The sequence below is a fragment of the Fringilla coelebs genome (assembly GCF_963513975.1).
Source record: "Fringilla coelebs genome assembly, chromosome: 1".
NCBI lineage: Eukaryota > Metazoa > Chordata > Aves > Passeriformes > Fringillidae > Fringilla > Fringilla coelebs.
Window position 1 is genome coordinate 2872370 of NC_140028.1, and position 20500 is coordinate 2892869.

Here is a 20500-nt window from a genome sequence, read left to right on the forward strand (position 1 = left end):
CTCATTCCTGTTTTGTTATGCTCTTTTATCAGGATTACAGATGGCTCTTTGTTCAAGGAAAATATGTTTTCCTGCTTTTTTTCCCTACTAGAAAATTAAGACCTCAGCTATTCCACAATACCTGGAGAGCTGGTCAGGTATTATTACAAGCTGCTTAAATGCTGAACAATTGAAGATAAAGTTGTTCTCCCAGCCAGTTCCTTTTTTTTTTTTTCCTTTCTTTTAATTTTTTTTCATTTTTTCTTTTAATTAAAAAAAGAAATTATTAGAATCTATTTAGCTGCAGCTTATAATGAACACTTAGAATAATAACAGTTCCAGGGTAAGAACGAACATTCTACTCATCCATACAAATCTATGAGCAAAAGTCAATATGAAAATAACAGTGACACATTTAAAACAGGATTTCTATTCTACTTTTAAATCCTCTTAGGTTTTGGTGCAGATCAAAGTAAAGAGAAGGAAAAGATATGTGCAAGAAAATTAAAACCCTTCCTGGGGTCAAAAGTGCATCTCCTTGGGCAAAGGCAACAAGGGAGATTCACTGAGAGGCAAGTTCAGAGCCAAGTGAACAGTTTTGATATGAAGAGACACAGGTTTATCTTGAAGTAGGACACAGACCTCAAGACGTGCATGGAGAAGTCTTCTGGAAAGATTTATTGCTCACATATCCCCTCAAGCCCTTTCCAGCATGAAAACATCAAAATGGGGCTCAGCAGTTTGTCTGCAAAGAGGGTCTTGGGACAATTAATCAGAATTAATTTATTTCAATGGAATAAATCAGTTTGTGCTGCCTGACTCTGTTGTACTCTCCTTCCACACTAGGACTTTCCACTGAGTTTAAAATTCCTTCTTCCCAAATAATTTGAGTTGAACTAAGCCCATTGCAGTTTGGAGGAAAAATTCACTGGGAATGCAATGGAAAAAGGACAGGAAGAAAAGTGAAATAATTTATTGAATCATAGACCCTTCAGGTTTTTTTTTTTTCACTTAGGATTGGCTTTGCTGATTGCTGTGTTCCAGAAAAAGTGAAGTAAATAATGAGTAAAAACTGATTAATTCTTCACTGCTGCACTCCATGCCATGGAAATCCAACCCAGTGTCTGTGGTTCTCCACCCCATCCCACTCCCTGCCACCACAACTTCAGGAGATCTAACATGAAGAAGAACCAAAGTTTTGCTTATGGGGAAGATCAAGGGAAGATGTTACATGCCCCTGCTCAGTGCTGATGAGGTTGACCCTGGAAAACAGGATCTTCCCCCTCTCACCACTTCAAGAGGCCTGCAGAAGAATCAAACAGGTCCCATGGACAGCTTGGAAGATGGTTAGGGATGAGGAATGATGTTCTGCAAAGAGAATCTGGGGAACTGGGTCCCCCCTAGTTCATCCAGCATAGGAGGGACACATTAAGGAGGTTTTTTGCCTGTTGTCCCATGTTCCCATGGTGTGAAAGGGTGACCAGCCCTGCAGATCCCCCTCTCCCACTCCCAGTGCCATCTCTTCCTTCACACACCAAGACTGGTGTGGCCCTTCCTCCAGCTCCACTCAGGCACACCCCAATCCCAATCAAAAGCTGGACTTTTGACTTTTTTCAGGACCAGCTTCCAGGTCCTTGCATTCCTACTCTCCCTGCCACAAGCCACAACTGAGTCATGCCTACAAAATCACCACCAAGCATGGGGGGCATGGATTAAATATCCCTAGTGTGGGCAAACCTCAGAGGGAATTTAGCAAATGTGAGTCAAGGAGATGGAATTCAATATACTAGGTTTCATTAAAAAAAAAAGTCTAAGCCTAATTGCAACATATTTTAAATTTATGGAAATGTTAAAAAATGCATGAAATCATTTTAGCCCTTATTAGAGGAATACATTTGCGTCCCTTTATTTGAAGTTCCCCCTTATCAGGAGATACTTCCCAGCCTTTGAAGACAGTTGAACTTTCCTTAGTTATTTGACTAGTCAGAGGAGTTATTCAAACATTCTCTACTCTGAATTTGAAATAAAAAGAAGGGAATAATTATAACCAGCCATTTGCTTGCATTTATTGGGCTGAGCTGTGTCTGCATTTGGCTTTGTCTCTTCATCCCCCTCTCAACACAGCTTAAAGAACTAGAAGAACTGGGGATGAAAGGTCTGGAGGTTCACCAGCTCAACCCATCACTGTCTGATGGTGTGGGCATTCTGTGCCTCGTTCCCTGGAGAAGAGGACCTGCAAGGATGATGCATTACAAGGGGAGAGTGGAGCACACACCAAAACCTTTGCGTCACTCAATCCCTGTCTAACAGCCAGATCTTTCTCTACCTCTTATACCAGGGGCTTCCATTTGTAAAAGAAAGGGGCAGGGTCACTGCTTTTGAACTAAACCAAGAAGAAGCAAGATTAACATCTCTCTCAGATTATTTGGGAGAACTGAAAAAGAAATGCCTGTAAGGACGTGGCACCAGGATAAGAAAACCTGACGTAAGCCTGCTTACGGATTCCTATAAATTCTTTGGGCTGAAAGCCTGGAAGGTGCAGGAAGACTGTGCCAGCACGTGTGCATGTGCATGCGAGACAGGCAGGGACAGGCAGGGCCATGCACAGCCGCATCCACACATCCCCCTGGGCTCCCTGCTCCAACACAGCTTCCCCGAGCCTCTGTAGCACCCTCCATCCTCGCTGGGGACGAGGCCATCCTCCTCCTCCTCCCGGGAGCCGCGCGTGCAGGGGAACATGCCTCCACTTACTATTGCAAGCCTTCCTATTGCACAGCCGTCCTTCCTCCAGCACTCCCTCGCAGGCCAGGCCCTCGCTGGGAAGGGGCTTGCAGGAGCGCATGCGGGTCTGCAGGCCGCCCCCGCAGTCCTTGGTGCAGTCGCCCCAGGCCGACCAGGAGTTCCAACCACCTGGGCAAGATCCAGAAAAGCCCCGTCAGCCTCCGTGAGAGCCCAGAGCCCAGAGGCAGCGCGGACCCTGCCCTGTGCCGGCTGCCAAGGCTCAAAACTGGGGTGTGTCTAAAAGCGGTGGGACTGGACACTGCAGGGTAGCCCAGTGTCCTGGGTTGAGTATATGATGCTTTTATTCCCAATCATCTGTTCTGTTTGTGCTGAATAATAAGTTTTGCACCTTTAAGACTTGTTCCAGAGAGTGTAGGGAGGAGAGGAGAAGCGCGCAGTTTGTTTTCAGACGCTGCACTCACTCCTCCACATTCCCGCTCCTGGACTGTGTTGTCTGTGGATGGACAGTGGGACAGAGCTCTCCTTTGTTTTAGTTAGTTTTAGCTAGCTGAGGCAAAGAAGTTCCCTGGACTGTGGGGTTTTTTTCCCTTTTCTTTGGACCTGTTTAAACCTGCTCTGGACTGATCACCAGCAGAGCACCGGCGGCTCACACCTGTGGCCACCAGGCCAGGCCTGGGCTGTGACATTTCCAGCACCAGAGGGACTGATAAGAGACTGAGTGAGCTGAACTGCGACCTGGGAGGGGACTTTCTGAGTTTGTCATCTCTTTTGGAGCAGCAAGGGGTTTTACTGTTTAATTAGCGGGGTTTTTTTCCACTTTTCTCCAAGGAGGTTTTTTTCTCCCGGACCGGCTGTGGGGAGAAGCCAATTCAATCTGCTTTCCTACAGGAGCCCCTTTGGGGGGGTTCTCTCCAAAATTTGCCCTGAACCAGGACACCCAGAAAGTCAAGCAGGGGAAGGGAGAAGCATTGCCTGATTTTACGTTGATTTCTCTTTAGTTATTCCTATTTCTAGGTTTAAGAAGTGTTTGGACAATGCCTTCAGGCACGTGGTGGGGTTCTTGGGGCTGTCGTGTGCAGAGCCTGGAGCTGGACTTCAGTGATCCTTAGGGGTCTCTTCCATCTCAGGATGTTCTGATTCCAACTAGTCCTGCCCTTCCTGTGCTTACTGTGGCAAAGAGCTCCCCTCTGACAAGACCCTCTGTGCATTTTTGTGTCCTGTTGGCTTCCAACCCCAGAAGACACGAGCAAAAACCACTTCAAGGTACAAATCCACCATCAGTGAAGTTGTGCCCCCTCCTTCTGCCAGTACCCAAATGCACAATGTGAAGACAAGGAAGGTGAGAGGGGATAAGGTTCTAAGAAATTTCCTTTCCACACACTGCAGACCCCACCAGCCACAGAGAGGCACCACTCTCAGGGACAGCTTTGGTAGGGGAATAACATGGGGATGACATTCTCCTCCAGCACCCCTTGTACAACCCACAGGGAGCAACCTGTGAGCACCATAAGATGAAGGTGCATTTTTGGCTCCTCTGCCAGGCCATGCTCAGTGCTGGTGTCAGCAACACTCAGCTTTCCCCACAGCAATCTACACCTCTGAAAACTGATGGATCCACAAAACCACCTGGCTGCAGGGAGGATCCTGCTACTTAAGGGAAATTCTGAGCCTCTGCAGCCTTCTCCACCCTGGGTCTTTCCACCTTCCTGCTAAGAGCAACTGGCCTGGGTGGAATGCCCATAAATGCTGATGACAAGATGGACTGTGAAGACCATCTGAATCTGGCCGGCCTCCCACAGTCCAAACACCTGCAGAGAGCACAGCAAGGCTGAGTTTTGGGTTGTACAAGTCAGCAGGGGGTTTTCCAGTCCTTCCAGGTGATGGATAAGCTGTCACATCCCTCAGTGGTCAGTTCGCTCTCCATCGGCTGCATGCAGCAATCTAAAATCTGCTGAAATAAGCCCTGGCTCCACTGTTCTGCTCCATCGTTTGTCCACCTCATGGGGAGGAGCAGAGGTGGCCCTTCAGCCCAGAGGTGGCCACTTTCACATGGCTGCTTTTCCTGCTGTGAATTCTCTCATTACCCACAGCTACCCTTGGAGATGTTTCAGGTCCAGGGAATTCAGCTCTGTGCTGTGCTCAGGCACAGATAAGGATAACGAGCTAAAGATGCAGGGTTTTTTTGAAGACAGGAGACACTGGGAAAATTCTTGTTTTTAAAATAAAAATGAAATAACCCACCCCCCCTCTTTTTCTTTTTCCCCCTTGCCAACAGCCAGAGAATTCAGAAATGCAGATGATGCATTTCAGCTGACTCAGCCTCCCTGAAATGCTATTTATGAGACTGTGGCTGTACTCTGAGCTCTGGGCTCTGCTGGTCCCTACACAACCTAGATAGGACACCAGCCCTGTCTGGAAAAAAGAGCCCAACTAGGTGCCAGATCAGAATTTAGGGACATTATCAGCACCCTCTTGCACAGGGATGGACAAACACTCATCCACCTCCACAGCAAAAGCCCACCAGTTCATGCTCTGCTACCTCCAGCCTTGTGGTTCAACTTTTCCCTCCAAGACAAAGTGAAAATAAACACAGGCTCAGCAACATTTCCACTGCTGGTGGCCATGGAAGCTGCTCAGATACTTAATCATGAGAATAGCATGGAAAAATGGAGCAGGAAGGAATTGGAGGGCAGTGAACTTGCCAGCAAAGTGCCCAGAGATCCTGGCAGCAGTGTGGAGGATGGAGTTCTTACTGGCACAAAACCAACACTTGACCTTGAAGAAGACTGTCTTTCCCTCAAAAGTCACTTTCTGTGCTGGTCACTTTTCTAATCAGCATGGGAACACAGGCTTGTCTTCCATTTCCTAATGGAAGACAGATTGTGTTTCCTTTGTAAGGGAAACCATTGGTGTAATGGGAGGTATCCTGATGCCAGGCTCAAGCTGATCAATAGGATATCTGTAACCAGACTCCTTTAGAAGTTAATCAGCTCCTGGCTTGCCCTTTGGAGGATGTCTTTCATCTTATTCCCTTGTAGATTAGGAGTGAGGCTGGGGAAGGGAGAAAGCAGCTTCATGCAAGCCTTGGCTTGGATTGTGATTTATTTGAGATGGTTTTTGTTGAGACAAAATGCATAGTTGCTCCAGTGTCTTTAGAAGTTATTTTATATTGTGCTTGTAAGCAAAATATGGGCCCAGACTCACTGGCTGCCGTGGTGCTCCCAGTTTGATGATGGATTATTCAAACAGTTCTGCATTTTGGGATATGAATGATTATGGCACTGATCCCCTAAAATACACAGAGAAATTAATGCTGTCTGGTTTCACTACAGGAAAGAGGGAGGGATAATGAAGGTTCCAGTGTTTGATTTCTAAAATCACAGAATCACAGAATCATGAAGTGGTTTGAGCTGGAAGGGACCTCAGAGGTCACCTTGTTTCACCCCCCTGCCTTGGGCAGGGACACCTTCTACTATCCCACATTGCTCCAAGCCCCATCCAACCTAGCCTTGGGCACTTCCATGGATGGAGCAGCCACAGCTTCTCTGAAAAACCTTTGCCAGGACCTCACCACCCTCACAAGGAAGAATTTCTTCCTGATATCCAAGCCAAACCTTCTTTCTTTCAGTTTGAAGCCATTCCCCCTTTTTCCTGTCCCTCCAGACCTTTCTAAATATTCAATGTTTCTTGTAGGCTTCCTTCGGGTACTGGAGAGCCACAAATAGGTAACCCTAAAACTTCTTTTCTACAGGTTGAACAATCCCAATTCTCTCAGCCTTTCCTCACAGCAGAGCTGCTCCATCCCTCTGATCCCCTTGGTGCCTCCTCTGGACTTCTCCAACATTTCCATGTCCTTTCTGTGCTGGGTCCCAGGGCCGCAGTCAGCTCTGCAGGTGGGGTCTCACCTGAGCAGAGCAGAGCAGTAGGGGTAACACTTACTCTGCTTATCCTCAGCAATGGGAGAACCAGGCAAAATAAGATAAAAACTGTCATGATCTCAAATCCTTAACTGGAATGAGGTCAGTTTATGAGGCTGAACTCAGATAACTTCCTTCCTCTCCTTACTCCTCAGTTTCCATCCCATTTGTGAGTGCTAAAGAGGAGCTAGAGAACTACCAGGGCACTTAGTAAATCAACCCAGGCATTTACAGCCAAGACAAAGGTATTCCCCACTTTATGGAGCGGTCCTTTTTTATCATCAGGTTGTACCATGGTCCTGACAAATTAAATGCTGCATGTTATTTATCTTGTTTATTGGCTGTCAGATAAACCTTTTGAAATCTTCCTTCTTTTCTTGGGTCTAGTCCTTCACTGCTTCAGGTGATTTGTCTTTTTTAGTGGAGCTGTAAACAAGTGGTTAAGGGTCTATTATATGAAGTTATACCTATCCCACATTTCAGGGGGTGAAAATGCTGTGCCATGAGGAAAACACAGGTTCTTGTGCTCACTGCTGCATCTGGTTTCTGGAAAGGAGTGTCTGAGGGAGCTCGGGGGGCTCAACCTGGACAAAAAGGCTGAAGGGAGACCTCATATCTCCCTACAACTCCCTGACAGGAGTTTGTAGTAAGGTGGGTGTCAGCCAAGTAACAAGTGACAGGATGAAACAGCCTCAAGATGTGACAGGTGGAGTTTTAGATTATTTATTTTGAAAATTTTTTTTCACAGAAAGGGTTGTTAAGCACTGTAACAGGCTGCCCAGGGAAGGGGTGGGGTCAGAATCCCTGTAAGTGTTCAAACAAGGTGTGGATGTGGCACTTGAGCATACGGTGGTGATGAACATGGTGGTTGGGCTTGGTGATCTTTTCCAACCCTAATGATTCCATAGTTCTATGAAAAGAATGACCTACAATGGCCGTAGAATGATCTATAATGGCTGTGGTGTCACATGGATGCCTTCAGCCCAATTCAGGAGCTGTAGAAGGGGTGCAAGTATGATGTGGTCCCTGCAGAGGCTGCACAGATGCCCCATCCCTCAGTCCATCACTCAGTCTCTGCTGGCTGAGCTGACACAGCCCCCACGGACTCCCCATCCTCTATAAAACGTTCATCCCCACTTTCCCACCACACAATCCCTTGCTCTGCCCCTTCTTCCATTCAAGCATGAGGTTGGATGGTTTTTTTTTTGATGCTGGGAAGCGAGGAATCCACGTGAAATGCAGTGCAGGCTTGCTCTGAAGTTAATGGGACCCTGTGCAGGCAGCCCCTGCCACCCCTGGAGTCCTGTTCCACGAGCTCTCAGCAAACTGCTGCTCCTGCTGATCGATGAGGGTTGAGTTGCCATCTGTCCTTAATCCACAAATAATGAGGCTGCTGCAACTGCTCTACACAGGATTTTGCTTTTCAAAGGCACAGAATCCTCCCAAGGTCACACACTCCACCCGTTCCCACTTTGTGAAGTTTTTCTCAGCTATGGCCTCATAGAACCAAGGAGTTCTCCCACCTTGCCCTTTATCCCCCTAAACTGGAGGAGCTGTGGCTCGTGCCTCCACCTCCAGAGGTTCCCACCACAATCAGCAGCTGTCACCTTGATCACACAGCCAGGTTTAACTTGTATTTTTTATTTTTGGAAAGCAGCCCAAGCTCCTAGAATGTGTTTTAACGAAGGTGGTTGTTGCATCTGAGGCTCATGGCTGGTCTGAGTGCCTGTCATTCAGGGAGGCCTTTAATCCAGTTTCTAAAGAGTTTTTTGATCCTCCTCAGTCAGTTCTTATCATGACCATGGACTAAAACAAATTACTTTTCATGCAAGGCTGACCCAATGCATTTTAATTCTCCAGTTAAACGGAGAAAATTCTGAGGTGGTTTACATCAACCAGCAAGCTCATATTTGGCATTTCTCCTTCTGAATCTTAAGCAGAGATTCCAAAAGAATGGGTCTTTCCTGCTGCAAATTAACTGAGAGGGCTCCACTTAGACACCTCATCCAAACACCCTTGATCTTCAGGAAGATGTGCATCCTGATGTGGAGTTTATCTTCGCAGCTGACAGCTGCAATGTGTCTCAGATGCCAGTCACTCAATCATGCCTTTTAATTTAACAGCAATCCCTTAAATTAGATGGCAGTGACAGCAGCAAAAACTAAAGAACCTACATGAGACAATCAATAAAGTACAGCAAAAGGGGCTTTGCTGATACTCCACATCCACCTCCGATTTTGCTTTTTTGGATTTAGCCTCTCGCTGACCCCAGCTGAAGACATGTCTTGTTGGCAGCTGTCTCCAACTTGGTAGGCCAGGGCATTTTGTGTCTGAAAAACATGTCCAGACTGCAAAAACCCCACCACATCTCTGTGTGCTACCACTGGGAATATTTCTAGTGGAATTTATATCACAGTTTCTGAATCATCTCAATTAGCAAATGAGGGGGAAAAATGTAATTTCTTATGTAAATAGTGAGGAAGGATACTGAAGGGAGATCAAGAGTGAGATTGTCTTATACCATCTGAATCCTGAATTTGTTACACAATGGGACAAGTCAGGGACCTGCTCCTTTATCACTCTCCTTACTACTGTGCTGGAAAAGAGCAAATGCAGAAGGGGTTATTGTGAAGACATCCTTCTATTACACCAACCAGTGATTGTTTTCTGGAAAGCCATACATTCAGTTTGTTCTTTCTGAGGGAAAAAAAGGAGAGAAATCTTTCAGGGGGATATCCCCTCCTTGTGCCCCATGTGATGAAAGACACAGCCAGCACAAGTGAGTTGCTCCAGTGCTTTCTTCTCTGCCCTTTCCAATATAAATCCCATGGAACACTTTGCTGTTTTGCAGATTGTGCACATTAATATAAAAACCAACGCCCCAAGCTCCCTAAAAAGCAAAATCATTCATTGCAAGGACATGCAGTGGTAGGACAAGGGGGAATGGCTTTAAGCTGAAAGAGGGTAGATTTAGATTAGATAACAAGAAGGAATCTTCACTGTGAGGACGGTGAGGCCCTGGAACAGATTTTCCAGGGAAGCTGTGGCTTGAAAACATCCCTGGACGTTTTCAAGTACATGTTGGACAGGGCTTGGAGCAACCTGGGATGGTGGAAGATGCCTCTGAACAAAGAAAGGAGGCTTGGAACGAGCTGATCTTCAAGATGCCTTGCAAACCAAACCATTCCATGATCGTTTGAATTTTCTCCATGGAAAGGAGATGTGTGAGGGGAGAAAATTATAAACATGCAATAAAAGTTCATGAGCTTCAGGGCAAGGTAACCAGGGACTGACTGCTCCTTGAGTTTTCCAGCACTGGAATTGAGGGGTGTCAAATGAAATGGGCAGAAGGCAGGTGCAAAACCAATCAAGGACATAATTTACAGACACAGAGCAGTGTCAAACAGTGCAATGCTTTCACAGCAGGAAAAGGCACCAAAGTTTCCATGAATATAAAACATAACTGGGGAGAGGCATGAAAGACAAACCCATAAATGGTAATAGATACAAAGCCAGCAGCTCTTGTCCAGAAGTTCCCTGGCCTTCAAGCTGCTGAGTTGTACAAAGTTGGAAAGGACCTTCAGGATCATTGAGTCCAACCTCTGACCTTGTTGACCAAATCACAGCACTGAGCGCCACATCCAATAATTTCTTGAACACTTCCAGGGATGGTGATTCCATCACCTCCCTTGGCAGCCCATTCCAATGTCTGACCAAGCCCATTCCAGCCTTTCAGTGAGGAACTTCTTCCTGATGTCCAGCATGAATCTCTGCTGGAGCATTCTCTCTTTTCCTGTTGCTGGTTGCCTGGGAGCAGATGTCGAGCCCCACTTGGCCACAACCTCCTCTCAGGCTGTCTGGATGTTGTATGTTTGTCTTGTTCTGCTATTCTCCCTTGTTAGCCAATGATAAAGGAGGATATTGGGCAAAAAAACCCTGATCTGGCCAACAAGAATATTCCTGGTACTTTCCCAGTTGCTTGGCCTCTTCCTACCTTGACTTTAACACTGTGACTCTCCATGGAGATGTGGTCCGGGCACAGCCAGCTCCAGGTCAGGTCAGCATTTCCCACCCCCAAAATTGCTAAAATCTGCTCAGTTCTCTCACTTCTGGGCACCCAAATAAGTGAAGTGATTTTTCAAAGCTGCTGAGTGGCCAAGGCTGCCACTGATTCCCACAGCATTCCCAAGTCCCTGCAAATGAAGGTAACGAGGTCAAATCTGGACAATCATTTAGGACCAGCTTCAATCTTCCTCTGCTCTACAAATCACTTAAGGAAGATGGAAATGAGGCCAGTGTGCAGCTTTCAAGGAAACCCAGCATAAAGCTGTGCTTATTACATGAATCCCTGCAAATGAAACACTAGGGATAAAGAGAGATTATTTATGTGGAAATGGTGGGGGAGGTGGGCAGGGAAATCAGAAAGGGAATGTTTAGTCTGGAACTGGAGATCAAATAAAACCATGGAAGAATCTTCCCATAAGAAAGCCATAGAGGCCTAATCACTTAACTCATTTCAAAGCAGAGCAGGCAAAATATCAGAGAACAGACTTGTGAGGAGAAATCCAGCCTGCACCACCAGGGAGGAATGAAATGCTTCTCCGCCCTGAACCTCTCTGAATTTGTATAAATCACACCAGAGCTGGGTTCATGCACTGTTTGTTTTGTCACGTTGCTGCAGACCCCAAAGCACAGAGGGGACAGATTAGCTTGGCCACATGTGTTTCCCCGTGGTGAGGGATATATGAACCCATTCAAATCTAACTGTGCAGCCCAAGCTGAGTGGAATCCTCCCTGATACCAGGATCACTATCTATTTTCATAAAAGGCGGTCAAAGGGGAGCATTTGTGAAATTTCCTTTCATGTCTTTACATGATCTGCTGGGGATGTGGTTTATTGGGGGCTTGGCAGTGCTGAGTTAATAGCTGGACTCACTGATCTTAGACTGAGTTGGCTTTTCCAACTTAAACAATTCAATGATTCTCTGTTCCATCTTTCCTGGCTGGAAGGGCCATGGCTTTCACCTATAAAACACATGCAGAACACTGCATAGACCCATAAATGCCATGAAATGCAACACCCAGAGCTCTGCAAGCCTGTGCAATTCCATCTTGTTTCCTGGACAGTATTTCCAGCTGAAGGATTCCTGTGGTCCCCAACACTGCAGTTTCTCACTCCTCCACGAGCTGTCACATATTTCTTGTTGCAAGAGCACTGCAAGGCAGGGCTGTGCCAGTATTGTTTCTGCAGGATGAGCTGAGGAGGTTTTGTAAAGCTAAAAGACTTGCCTGTGGTATCTTTACAACACTGAGAGAAGTCAAATTGTCTTCAGCTGAACATCTTCCAGGAGGACAGAGAGAAAATCACCCTGGGGGGGACAACCCAGGAGCCAAGTGTCCCCTCTCAGAGCAGTTTTGATGAGGACAACACAAAATTTGTGTCACCCAGAACTCCTGGCTCCATGAACAACTCCCAAAATAGAGCCAGAAAGGCAAGCTCCAGCTGAGGCAGCACCTTTGCACTATTAAACCAAATATTTAATGCAAAAACTCCATAGGTTTTGATAGGCACAGCCAATCCCTCTTCATACAAATATGTGGATTTTGCCTGGAAGGGGAACAGAGGTGGCTGAAAACCACATGGAAGTGTTTTTTGCGAGGTCACCTCTGAGGCAGGCTGGGGAACAAACAGGTTGTCAGCAGGCATTTCTCCTACCAGGGTCCTTTCCTTCTCTGAGCTGTCAGATACACTCGCCCTGAAGAGGAAGATGCTAATCCAGGCTGCCTCTGTCATTCCCAGCTCTGCACTTGACACCTCGTTTGTGTTTTCCACTGCAGAAAGGAGCAGGTTTCAGGCTTCTCTCTCTGCCTCTGCCTCCTTCCAAGTCCCCTCATTAAGAGGAGGCAGGCAGAATGGCTGGCTCATGTAACACCTGGGTGAGGTGAGGGAGAATTTGGAGGAAGTTGAATCACAGAATAGTAGAATGTTTTGGTTTGAAGGAAGCTTAAAGATCATTGAGTTCCAACCCTCCTGCCATGGCCAGGGACACTTCCCACTATCCCACATTGCTCAGAGCCTCATCCAACATGGATTTGAATATTTCCAGAGATGGGACAGCTGCAAATTCTCTGGGCATGCTATACCAGGGCCTCACCACTCTCTGAGCAGAGAATATCATCCTAAATTCCCCAACTTCTTCAGTTCTAGGAGAAGGCAGAGATATGTTCAAGCCATTGGAGGCACCCAAATGAGAAGCTCCTTTCAGGCTGCTTAATGACATCTTTAGGAGGCAGCAGCTGCAGTTCTGCATCTGGGATAATCACCACGTGGTATCCAACATGCCTTGGCACCAAGGACAAGAAATCAATATCATCAACCTTTACCAGCATTATAATGACGAGGTTAATATTGATCTTTTGACATTAAGGTGTGGTATGAGAGTCCTTAGCATCATTGCTGGGAATCTGAAGCTGGGGCACTATAAAACAGAGTGCAGGCACAGCAATTTGCTCACAGATCCCTCAGAGACCCTGGATTAGAATGAATAAAGCAATTCTCAGCCTGATTTGTAATTGACCGTTCACAAAGTCGTTGCCTTTTCTGTCAGTGGAGAGAGGGGATTATTCACATGTATCTGTTGTCTGTTACATCCCTTCAAAGTCCCAGAGTGGCACAAAGAAATACCAGTGGAATTTGTGTGGTCCTGCAGGCAGCAGAGTTGTGGTCTCAGCTTGTGTTTTTAGCCTGAAAACTAAACAGGAGTTAAGCTCTTGTTCTTTATAATGTCTTGATGTAGGACAGACATTGCCCTGCTACAGGTGAGGTCTCCCTCTGATTTCTCCTGTAATCACCACTAAAAGAAAACCTTTTCCCCAATGAAAGCCTCTCCACAAGAATTTCTTAACCCTGAGTCTGCTGATCCAGTCCCTCATACTGATAATCTTCAGCCCTGAGAGATCAAGGTCTTAAAGTCTTAAACCCCTTTGTTCCTAGAGACAAAACTGATGTGAAATTCCCTTGGTCTGAGGTGCTGCTTAAGAAAAGAAAGGCAGAGAATCCAGCGATTAAATCATCACAGATGAGGAGACGCCACCAAGGCTCAGCATTTACCCAGGAATTTTAAATGACTTTTCCTGTTGTTCCCATTTGCCATTTATATTCCAGCAGTGTTAAGAGGCCTTGAGTAAAATGAGACTCGCTCTGGGATTGGCACTCCATAGGCAAAACAGTCGCAGACAGTCCTTGATCCTGAGAGCCTGCATTAGGCAGTGCCCAATCACTGCTGTGATTGGAGCTGCAGAGCAGGGAGGTGAGTGTGTGTGGAGAGGGAAGAGAGGAGTGGGTTTAGGAACAGATACACAAGGATTCAGACCACTTTACAAATTATTGACCCTACTTAATTGCTAATCATCATGTGCATTAGCTATTTTTTTTTTCTATGAGGGAAGGCAGACAAATATCCCTGTGCTACAAGGCTGTCTGAGCCAAAAGGCGGGTCCTGGGCACACCAAGGGTGGTGTTTCCTCCCAGCACATTCCCCAGATTGACTGGAAATTAATCTATATGAGAATAGAGGATGGTGACAGATGGTGGAAGATTTCCCTGCCTCCTTTTTCCCTTTTGGCACCCTTGGTGCTCAGAGGAGTCAGGAGGAGTTGGGTTATCCTGCATTGCCAGGACTGCTCAGGATGGAGAGCCAGTGCACCAGGTGATTCCCTTTCCTATAACACTCCATGAAAAGAGGAACATGGCTAAATCCCTTTTGGAAAACCTCATTGCAGCCTTCCAGTAGTAAAAGAGGGTTTAGAAAGGAGGGAGAGCGAATTCTTTCATGGACAGATGATGATAGGACAAGTAGGAGTGGTTTTGAAGTCATAGAGGAGAGATTTAGATGAGATATTAAGAAGAAATTCTTCACTCAGAGTGTGGTGAGACACTGGCAAAGGTTGTCAAGAGAAGCTGCAGCTGTGCCATCCCTGGAAGTGCCCAAAGCCAGGTTGGATGGGGTTTGGAGCAATCTGGGATAGTGGAAGGTTCTATCCCATGGCAGGGGATGGAACTGGGTGATCTTTAAGGTCCCTTCCAACCCAAACCATTCTGTAATTCTATGACTGCAACCTCCCTTAGAGATACCAACTGCTTGGCCAGCAATTCTCTCTTCACACAAGGCAAACAACCTCTAATAATTGTATCTATTAATTACCAGTGACTGCTGTCTGAGGAGTTGTGTCATATTTTCTTTTTCTCTGGGATGGCCATGGAGGCCAAGAGCAGGAAGCTGGTGAAGGATGGATCTGCACTATCTAGCTTCAGAGGCTTCCCAAATGTCTCATGTTGGATACATCTATTTTTCTTTTTTTTTTTCTGAGCACATCAGTATGAGCCAAGAGCAACATCTACTGGCCGAGTTGTTTAGCAAGACCAAGTGTAGATTTGGCACAATCCACAGGTTTTGCACATCTGTGAGATATTTTTAGGTATTACCCAAGCACCAGGATTAGCACCAGTGCTTCCCAGCTGTTGCCACCAAAGCAAACATCTCAGCCCTGCACACCTGGTCTTGGCTTTTACCCATCCCTAATGTGAAAATTGCTTTTTAATCTCACTGTGTCCCAGGTAGAACACCTCAGTAGATGGAAGTATCAGTGTATCTCCATTCCTTCTTAGCAAAGTGCTCCTTGCACTTCTCATTGAGGTTTCCTGAGATAAAACAGGCTAAAGGGGAGTAGCACCCCATTTATTGCCACCAAAACTGCAAGAAACTTTCCACGGGGGGTATTCAAGTGATCTAACTTTATAGATCAAAAATAAAGGCTTCAAATTTGGAGGCTGAGCTTTTTCTGGCATCTCCTGGTGGGACCTAAGAGGATGTGTGGACTTCAAAACAGGAGCTCAAGAAGAAATGGTGCTGGCAAAGCTGGGTTATGAGGAAAGGGCTTCACCTCCCAAAACTGTCCAAATGAGTCAAATTCAATGTTGGGGTTTTTTTTCACAATCTGTCTCAAAAGGCAGCATGGGAATGTGTGGGAATGAGTGAGATATCAGTAAAGCTACACCCAAAAAATGTTAGCAAGATAAAAAAGGAAATTGAGAGACTGTGAGTTCATCTTATTAAGAGCGAGAAGAAACCCCATGAAAAACAGGCACAGCTCATGTCTCCACCTCTGCAGCCTGGAGCACTCAGCTGTTCAGGCACTGACAGGTGAACAGAGCTCTGAGAACTCCAAATCAATTACACATAAAACACAATTTCCCCCCCTCACGAGGGCCATTTCTCCCAGCAGAGAAGGATTTAAAGGTGAGCAATACAAAAGCAGCCTCATCTGTATTTTGAGCTCACTGCAAGATCCCAGACCCCCCAGACCCCCAGTGCTCCAGCACTGCCAGGTGAGCAACAAACAGCCCAGGTGGTTTTAGAGCTCTGTGCTACAGATCTGGCCACTTGGGCACTTCATAAACAAAGCAGGAAAATAAGAACTCTGAAAAAACCAGACTTTATATTTGGCCATATTGCTAGAAACACCCATTCCTCTCTGCTGATTATAGATGAAGACCAAATGACCTCCTCAGACATTGAAGATGTTTTTTGGTCAGAGAAATCCTTCTCTCATCAGGGAGGAGAGATGGCAGAGAACCACAAGTGGTTAAAATGAGCAGCACCCACAGGCCAAAGCTGTATGAAAGGAGAAGGAACAGCCCTGCCTGCTGCAGGCAGGTGGTGAACTCGCTCTATCCAGGTGCTTCTCCGGCTCCTGCTGACTCACAGCCACGTCCAGCTGTCCCTTTGGCAGTCCCCTCTCAGGACAGCACCTGCAGGTGTTCTGTGCAGACCAAACTGGAACCAGGGCACCTGAGGTGTGCAGGGAGCTGTGCCCTCTGAAGGGGCAGGACCAGCACTCTGTATGTCTGCTCAGGCTTGTCAGAAATCTCATGCACACCCCAAAAGTGTCATCTTCCCTCTGCCTGGTTTCCAGAGTGGGAGTGTCTCTGATGATGACAGGAAAGAGGATGATGTAGGAAGGTGCTGAGACTGGGAAAGACAAATTTTGCTCTTTGTGGCCATGAGCTATGGAAATAGATCTCAGCTGGAAACAACCCTGTGGTTTTTACTAAGCCTGTTGTAGCTCAAAAACCCCACCAGATCCCACAGTCACAATCCCATCCAGAAAAGGATTGTAACCAAACCCACTTCTTTGGACAGGTGTGGTGCCTGCCCAAATAAAACTGTCAAGACCTGTAAGGAAGGTTTTTGTTCTGCTTGATTCTGATCCACAGATGCTGGAAGGGCTGAGTCTATGTAGGGCATCTGTGGGATCCCCTTCCTGGGAAGGACAGGAAGGTTCTCACAGGGAAATGAATCACCCAGCTCCTCCAAACTGCAGCACAGACTGGGGTTTGACCCAATGCCAACAGAACCAGGATTAAGATGGTCATTGAGGCTCATTTTACCTCTTCTTGAGAATGCCTGACCTTATCCAATGTATTGTGGTGATTTCCATAACTTCCACTGGTTTCATGCATAGGTTTCTGGACATGGCTTCAGTGCAGCACTTGTGGGACGACAGGGAAAGGCCAGGGGGAGTTTAAGTCTTCTTTCACTCTCTGCCAGAATAATCTCCTGGTTACAGCAACTGGTGCATGGAAAGTTATAATGACAAGTGCTTGGGAAAAAGGAGTTGTCTTAAACCTAAGAAAAAAAGATAACTCCAGGCTACAGAAGCCCAGGGGTCTGGTTTCAGCCTGATGCCTCCTGGAAATTATCTATTTCTAGATAAAAAGTGGAATCAAAAAGCGGCATCCAAGCAGATGGGCTGGTTCTGATCCCTGACTGAGCAGGCACACGAGGATCCACACAGGTAATGCGTGAGCAGAGACCAAATAAAGAACAGAACAGCAGCCCAAGACAGGAGGGGCACAAGCCTGAAGGGAAAGGTTGAGCTCTGGTGTCTCCCTGAATAATACAAGGCACAAAATATCCTGTTACCAGCCTGGGGAGCAGACAATTAAAACACTACTTGAAGCAAATGTCTCCTGACTCTGGCTCAGAATTTCAATTAGGCTGGGAAGGCTTATTGCACTTAAGTGCAGGTTAGTGACATTTCAGGAAGGAGAGATTGATTGGGAGCTGGGTCACAGCTCAGCAGCGGGGATCATGTCTAGGGGCCTGTCCTTAAAAACAATGTGTGATCTCTGCGTGGCATTTTCCTTGTTTAGCTCGTTTATGTTTCCTTTGAGAATGAATAATCCCAGTAGCCAGAGCTGTGTCCCCTCCTTTCAAACACTGCCTTCTTTTCTTACTCATTTCCTTTTTCAAAGCTCTTTAAGCATCCTTAGGTGTCCAAGCAGTATTTCCTCTGGCTCTTCTCTTCCTCCTAAGGTAATTAACCTTTTCTTGTCTCGAAAATCAGGTTCTGACTTGCAGGAAACTTTTTTTTCTTACTGGTTCACCAGCTTTGCAGAGCCATGGAAAAAAGGGGAGCGTCTGCTACTACAAACTGCAGGTATGAACAACTTCACTCCAGCATTTCTCTCTGGAAAACAAAGTGGAGAAATGCCCTCAACCAGCTCAAAATTAAAAATAATTATTGGAAGACACCAAATGTGCACCAGGAAAAGTCAAATAAGTGATAAACTCATGCAGGACAATGCACCAGGTCCTCTGGTGTGGTTACTGGTGATGGAGAGAGCTACAGCTTTTGGGAGATGTGCATGAGACAGGATTTTTTTTCCTCATAAAACAGCCCAAAATTCATTAATTCCTCACCATTCCCACACATCTATACTGCAACTGCTGTAACCACAACTAATAAAAAACATTACACAAAATGAAACCCTCACAAACGGAAACACTCTGGTCTAGCACTTAAACTCCAGCACAGACAAAAACCTTGCCAGGGACACACCCTGGGGAGGTGAGGAGCAAAGCAAATAATGAGGTATGATTAAATCAACCAGGAGAGGTTTAGGCTGGATTTTAGGGATTTCTTCACTGGAAGGGTGGTCATATTCCAATAGGAACCCAAATGCTAAGAACTGTATAACTTGGGACCAATGAACATTGAACCTGTGAATTTCTCTGGGTTTTGACTATGTAAGAATGTGAAAAATCTAGTAAAATTCATGTGTGATGAAAGGTTTTTCTCTGCACAACATGGGCAATGTGTGGATGAAATAAAAAAAAAATGGAGAATTTCTGGTTTTCCCGCAGTTTTGGTGACACAACCATTAACCCAGTGCAGCCAAGTCCTCCACTAAACCACGTCCCCAGGCACTCAGAAAAACAGTGACAGCATCTTTCCTCTCAGGAAGCAGCCAGCTCCCATCCTGACTTTTCCATTATGATCCCAAGCATTGCTCCTGTGGAGCTCACAGGTCCTTCTCACTCGTCATCCACACTCCACCTCTAACCTCAAACAGAGCCAGCCTGCACGCAGCAGGCTTAGAAAAACCTTTCCTAAAAGCCAGGCTTCTCCTTTGGAAAGGGATTTGATCGTGCTGAAAGGCAAATATTTGCCAGAGAAAGTTCTGGTGGGTTCTTCAGGGATCTCTGCACATGAAGGGCAAATTACTGGTGCTCGCTGCTTGGAGCACAGTAGTAAAACAGGATTTTTTAATTTTATTTTTTTTTCCTTCATCAAATGGTGTTTTCTTTTCCCTTGGTCAGCTCTGAGAAAGGTTTTATTACCAGAGGAAAGTCCATTTTGTGCTGTCACTGAACGTCCCCCACAGAGCCATTGATGGCCCAGAGCCCCTCAGAAACCACCCTGGCCCCTTGAAAACACCGTGGAGGTTTTCCAACGCCCCTCCAACAGATTATTCCTCTCTGCATCCGTGGAGTGAGATGAATCAATGGGGGACCCAGGAGGGTTATTTTGCCCGTGAATTATTTACACCCACTGGGTAATACTTCATTTTAGACTGGCCTTGTTTTACGCTTGTAATTTTTAATTCTTATAATTCCACCTCCAGCAAGCAGAGGCTCCTGAGAGCAGTAGATTATATCTCAGCGGGCACACTCTGGGATGCATAAATAACCTCTCCTCTGCTGACAGCACATGGGAAATGGGCTGGGCTTTCACTGAGGTTAAGATTTCCCCCCCTCTCTCTCTGTCTTAAAGGAATCTTTATCTCCGTGCAGCTATTCTGTAACACGCCTCCGTTTGGTAGCAAAAGAACTATTTAAATGCAAATGTTGACTTTTTGCCAGGGGCTGGAGGGAAAATACTTGTCTAATGATGTCCTTCCAAAAGTACAACTGGTGCTGTTTGTAAAGGAGTTGCATCAGGAGGACTTGGGACTTTGGTTCCTTGTACTTCTAAACGCCTCTGCCCATTGTGACTTCTACCCCTTGAAGTCATTGCCAGGGGAAAAAAAATTAAAACAACCCAAATATATGAATATTTATAAAAAATCTACCAAAAGCAAAGCAGTCTTTTGATGAGATTTCCTCTTCCTCTGCCCAGCCTTCTGAAGATGGAGGAATTGGGATCTCTGCATGTTCACTCAAGTTTGACATGTTTGGGTTTTGTTTTCTTTTCTCCTCTGTCTTGGGTCTGAGTTTTCAGACACTGAATATCAGGGTGACAGGGTCTGCAAGGTGACTTTTGGGCTGGGGCCCACTTGGAAGGGAAAGAGGAGATTCAGACGGGGGAGAGAAGGGGAATGAGAGGGAAAGAAGACCTGGAGGGAAGAAGAAAAGGAAAAGATGCCTGGAGCAGAGTGATTCATTTTGGCAGGGATAAACCAATCATCACTGTTTCGTACCATTTTCCTCTGCTGATTTCTGATTTAAAGCCAAAATTAGCCAGACCTTCCAGACTTGCTTGCAAATCAAACTGCCCTGGGATGCTGAAAGAAGACC

The 20500-nt window shown here is 46.1% G+C and overlaps 1 protein-coding gene across 1 annotated transcript in view; it reads right to left on the reverse strand.

Moving 5' to 3' along the window:
• Positions 1-20500, reverse strand: part of ADGRB1 (adhesion G protein-coupled receptor B1) — a gene marked incomplete at both ends in the record, with an annotated part of 203242 nt that overhangs the window by 157179 nt on the left and 25563 nt on the right. Inside the window, one exon of the mRNA XM_084209835.1 lies at positions 2731-2889. Within this exon, the coding sequence (XP_084065961.1) occupies positions 2731-2889 (159 nt within the window). The remainder of the gene's footprint in view (positions 1-2730; positions 2890-20500) is intronic.